At 37.5% G+C, this 4,894-nt stretch overlaps 1 protein-coding gene across 1 annotated transcript; it reads right to left on the bottom strand.

Annotated features, from left to right (window-relative positions):
• Nucleotides 1-1,324: 1,324 nt before the first annotated feature.
• On the bottom strand, nucleotides 1,325-4,635 carry LOC113349206 (ankyrin repeat-containing protein ITN1-like). The gene is made up of 7 exons (XM_026593139.1): nucleotides 4,293-4,635; nucleotides 3,594-4,091; nucleotides 3,231-3,380; nucleotides 2,925-3,043; nucleotides 2,694-2,741; nucleotides 2,135-2,574; nucleotides 1,325-2,052 (listed from the first exon to the last, which is right to left on the bottom strand). The coding sequence occupies exons 4-7, from the start codon at nucleotides 2,959-2,961 to the stop codon at nucleotides 1,432-1,434; spliced, it is 1,146 nt and encodes a 381-aa protein (XP_026448924.1). The 5' UTR covers nucleotides 2,962-3,043; nucleotides 3,231-3,380; nucleotides 3,594-4,091; nucleotides 4,293-4,635; the 3' UTR covers nucleotides 1,325-1,431.
• Nucleotides 4,636-4,894: the final 259 nt, after the last annotated feature.

Here is a 4,894-nt window from a genome sequence, read left to right as displayed (position 1 = left end):
CAATTATGGTTAAGTGTTCTAAACTTCCATTTCAATCAGTGAAACATTATTAGAAGATAACAATAGCTGTCTCACACAAACTATTAGCTTCGAAGCAATTTTCAAGTGATCGAATGATCAATACGAAATATTCCGAGTCTAAATCAAATGACTGTCTCACAAGGCGATTTTCACATGATCATCTTTTAACTTTCTTCAAGAATATAAAATGAATTTGGTTAAAGCGAAAGCTTACCAACACATATTTTGAGAAATGTAAGCGAGTTAAACTCAGCTCGAAATATTAAATGTGTATAATCGAAATCTATATAGCTATACGAATTTTATCTCAAATAAGAGATAGAGTAGATATACTTTTGAGTGATAGATGAGTTCAATTCTCCACATACCTTTTGTTGATGAAGTTCCACAAGTTCCCCTTAGTAGTTCTTCGTCTTTGATCGATGAATGCTGTGAAGTCTAATGCTCAACTACACTTTTTATGCTTATCCAAGACTTAGCTATAAGTAGACTAGAAATCAAGACTTATAGTTTTGGCAACTAAACTTGACAACAAACTTGAGATAGAAACGCTTGCGAGTTCGACCGAGCAGTGCTCTAACATGGTGTACTTGGGTACTCTCGTCATTTAAATTGGTATCAGAGAAGGAAAACACGAAAAGATCTAACAATATGTGTTTGGAACGATCCAGCCTATAAGACTTGAATCCAGTGGCTAATTCAGTTAATGTACTACAATATGTTGATATACTATATTTACAGTATACTCAAAAGAAAGCCGATTTGTTTTCCGCCCCAGATAAACAACTCAACATTGTTAGTTCATTCGCTGAACACATCTCAGGAAATATTAACTATGATGAATTAATAAGAAAACAAACACTTGCGATGCACGATTCAGATACGGTTGACATTGACGATTACCGAAAGATATAATCTAAGAGATAAAGTTTATTATCCATTAGTCAAGAAGTTTATCAAAGATTCATTCGTAAAATCCATGTCTCATGAAAAAAATTGCTTCGAGAATTTCTTAAGTTTCGTAATCTTTTGAAAGGATGATAACCACGTCTATTTCAACCAGTCAATTTCAAGATGAGTTTTCATGTATTTCTCTTCTTGAATCTGAATCTGAAACTTCCGACAGTTGTTCAAATGTGAGAAAAGATTTATTAGTTAAGACATCTAGATATAAGATGAGTGTATGTAAGTCTAGTGCTCAAAATTTCTTGACTAATAAAAGACATCCTGATTAAAACAGTCTAACCACTTGCAAGAATCAAAAGAGTTTGTTTTAAAACTTAATCCATTAATTGATATTCAGTTGCTTAAAACTATGCTTTACAGAGGTTAAAAACACTGTGGGTACATCACAAATCAGGTGCTCACATTTTGGCTGAACAGTCACCCATTTACATGAACAAAATAGAATTAGTAAAGCATCTTATGTCTGCGGAAGAGGGCTGGGCGATATGTAGACCAGGCAATCTCGAAGAACAAATGAAAATGCAAGAATGCAAACAAGGTTACAGGCACACATGCCATTAAAGCTAAAGGTATTGGAAACCATCCAAACTTTGGTCCAATTGCAATTGCCAGTGTTGCACTAAAGGCAACCATCATAGTAATTATAGAGAAGAAAAGTGTTGCAAGTCCTATCATCAGTCTTCTAGGCAATGACTCAAGGAAATCTTCCTCTCTAAAGCGTGAAGTTAATATTGATAGGAACATAAGAATTGATGTAACTGAAGAGAAGAGGGCTAAGCTGTCTGTTACAGCGAATACCATGAACGAAACCTCGTGTAAGAAGATTGGAATTCCTTTGTTGTTACTATCACTATCGTAATTTCCACCTGGTACAGTAAAAGCAGCAGCAAACACCACGGTGGCGATAAGAGTGGCTACTAACATACACGATTCAGCTGTACCTTTCATCCAATCCACTCCTTTCATCAATATTTCTTTATGTTGTTCCCTGAACAAAGCTTGGGGAATTTTCCCATCTTTGTTCCTTATTACTTTGTTTATCGGCAAAGATATCTTTTCCACCTCCTGTTCAAATACAATCATCAGTTCTGATAAGCATGAATTGTATTTAGAGCTTGGATATAATAGCATGTATATGCGTTCGTACCTTATACCATTGCAGCTCTCGTTGCATTTGAAGGGCTACACAAGAGACTGAATTCAATTGTGCAGGGGGTGCTAACTTGGCGGCCAAATGTAGGATAGTGTTACCTGATGTCTCATCCCTTAAATAGACAAACGTCTTTTTAACCTCATCCATCTCACACACAAGATTGAAAATCCTTTCATGACGTTCTTCAATTGCAATCTCAAACAAATTCCGCTTATTCATTTTAATCCAAATTAAATCGGGGAATGTTTGAATACATTCGGCTACAACTTCAACTGTCCCACTTGTTATAGCCTTGCCCAAAATGTTAGTCGACGTGAGAACGTCTGATATTTCTGAATAACTGACTTCAGAGATCTTCTCACAAATGCATTTAACCAAATCTAAGGCTTGCTTATGCATCAACTTTTTCTTGTATACCTTCTTGCTTCCTGGAACTGTAAAATTGAAGGCAAAGTTATATGCGAGAAATACTCTCAAAACTTAACCCATCAACCCCTGGTGTGTCTGCATTGTAAGCAAAATAAGTCTGAATGCAATATGAAATCTAATATACCTAGTTGTTTTACACCTTGCCACAACACATCTTTCGTCCATTGGAACACTGCAAATAAAAACCAAATACAACATCATTTTTAGTGTGCATTGTTGCATTGTCTGCGTAGTTGGAAGAAAGACTTCCTCGTTTTCTTAAAAGCAGAAAGGGGCAAGTTAAAATATGTAACCTGAGGTACATAGACAACTAAGCAAAGACAATCGAACCTAGCAAGTATGATTTTGTCCATACCTTCAGTAAAATATGTTACTGAGAGAAACTTGTTCATTATAGATTTTCTTCCTCTGTTGTTGGAAGGTCAGTGCCTTCTCTGGAAATGGGAAGAGAGACAGGCAAGTCCACGTTAATATCTGTGCCATCATTTATCAACATTATTAGTGTGATAAAAAACAACAAGAAACTCCGAAAAAGGGAAAAACTGCTGGTGTTCAGGCCCTTGGCCAGATGCTCTTGGAATTGGAGGTCACATTAGACTTAACCAAGGTCTAATTTATAGTGAGGACTGCACAAACAAATATGTGCAGGATGAGCCATTACATGGATAGATGAAGCGTTGCCATGCACTTAGCTGACTTCCACTTTGAAATGCATACGACATCTCAGCCAATACTTCTAATGCACAAATACCATGTTTATCCTTGTCTGTTGCCAAATTCGGATACTCTTCGATCAACCTCTTGGCAATTCCTATGACAAACAAGAAATATGCTTGGTGTATTAGAACGTAAGATTTATGTTTCCCATTCGGTCATTGAGTGATAGGATCACAGTCTAACAGCATAAAAACTCTGGAAAATAGCAATTTCCTAGTGCATTTGACACCATATAGCGTCATGTGGTGCCTACACTGATTAGACCAATATGGCAAACCATAAAGTGATCCAGTTAAAAAGGACTTACCATAGCGACTTGCTCGAGTTATAATGCAAATGAGTTCACCGCCAGAACGGCCGTAAAATGGATTACGGTTAACGCCATGTTTAGTGACACTCAAAAGATATTCCATCATCACCTTTTGTTTATTTGACGAACAATAATCAGCACTTGACAGTGGAATCCATCAGCTTTTATTACGTATTTGTGGCAAGTTCGGGTTTTTTTCCACTATGGCTCGAGCAGCTTGGATATTTCCAGCAACTGCAGCAGTGTGAAGAGCCGTATCACCATTGTTAAAATCTTTCATTTCCAAGTCTTTCGCTGACATCATTCGTACCAGCTCTTCTACAAAGTTTGTGTGTTCTGATCTTGTAGCTACATGCAATGCAGTCTCCGATGACTTTGTGATACCGGCCGTAATCGCCTCTCTATCTGTCTGGAAGAACTCATTGGCCTTATCCAGGTCGCCTTTTATCACTAATTTGTACAATTTCAAGTACTTAAGGGGTCTTCTTTTATTCCCTAATCAACATTTCCAAATCAAAGATTAGTTTAGTAGAGAATTAGGTCATTGGATCACAAATTCTTGAATCATAATTAAAATTAAGAGCAGAAATTTTTAGTAAAAACTCCTAATCCATAAAACCATAAAACTCAATTAACATAACAATGATGATTACTAACCAAAGAAATTTAGAACAAAGCAATTTGTATGACATATACCTGAGTATGATCTGTACAAGTTCCGTGAAGGCCCCGGAACAGGAGGGGGAGCAGGAGGCGCGTGAGTAGTAGGAGACCGGCGAAGCCGCTGCCACTTGTTGGCCCAAAATCTATCTGGAGGGAGAGGAGGAGCTGGGGGAGGAGGAGGAGGTGAACGGACTAATGGAGGGGGTGGCATCTCTGGAACAGAGAGGGAGGATCTGTTGAAGTTCCTGAAGTCGTTGACATTTCAGTTGCACCTCACAAAACTAATCCGAGCTAGCTAGCTTGTATTCTTCTATGGTTAATTACACTGCGGAAATGCATATATAGAGAGATACTATGCAACCCATTTCATCAATTAAAAGATAAAACTTCGCCGACGACTTTGATTAATAATTCAGAGTTAATGAGGCTGTTGGATGTGTATGTACTACGTAGGCACACACTATGTCTTCAATAATTAAATAATTGACTGACAAGTAGTGAAAGAAAAAATGATTAGGCTTACTTGCTCCCACAATACAGCTGCTTAGTTGTCGGATAAATTATGTGTGATCCTGTCGGATCTTTTGCGGTTATTTAAGGTGGTAAACTGGTAATGCGAAGCGGTTGGTTGTGTG

Source organism: Papaver somniferum, chromosome 2, assembly GCF_003573695.1.
Source record: "Papaver somniferum cultivar HN1 chromosome 2, ASM357369v1, whole genome shotgun sequence".
Classification (NCBI taxonomy): domain Eukaryota; kingdom Viridiplantae; phylum Streptophyta; class Magnoliopsida; order Ranunculales; family Papaveraceae; genus Papaver; species Papaver somniferum.
This window is presented reverse-complemented; position numbering and strand designations above follow the sequence as displayed.

Excerpts from the sequence above, each read along its gene's own strand:
- LOC113349206 (XM_026593139.1), bottom strand. The coding sequence starts at position 2,961 with ATGAACAAGTTTCTCTCAGTAACATATTTTACTGAAG. Across the intron at positions 2,742-2,924 it reads AGTAACATATTTTACTGAAG|TGTTCCAATGGACGAAAGAT; the intron begins GTATGGACAAAA and ends TTTTATTTGCAG. Across the intron at positions 2,575-2,693 it reads GCAAGGTGTAAAACAACTAG|TTCCAGGAAGCAAGAAGGTA; the intron begins GTATATTAGATT and ends TCAATTTTACAG.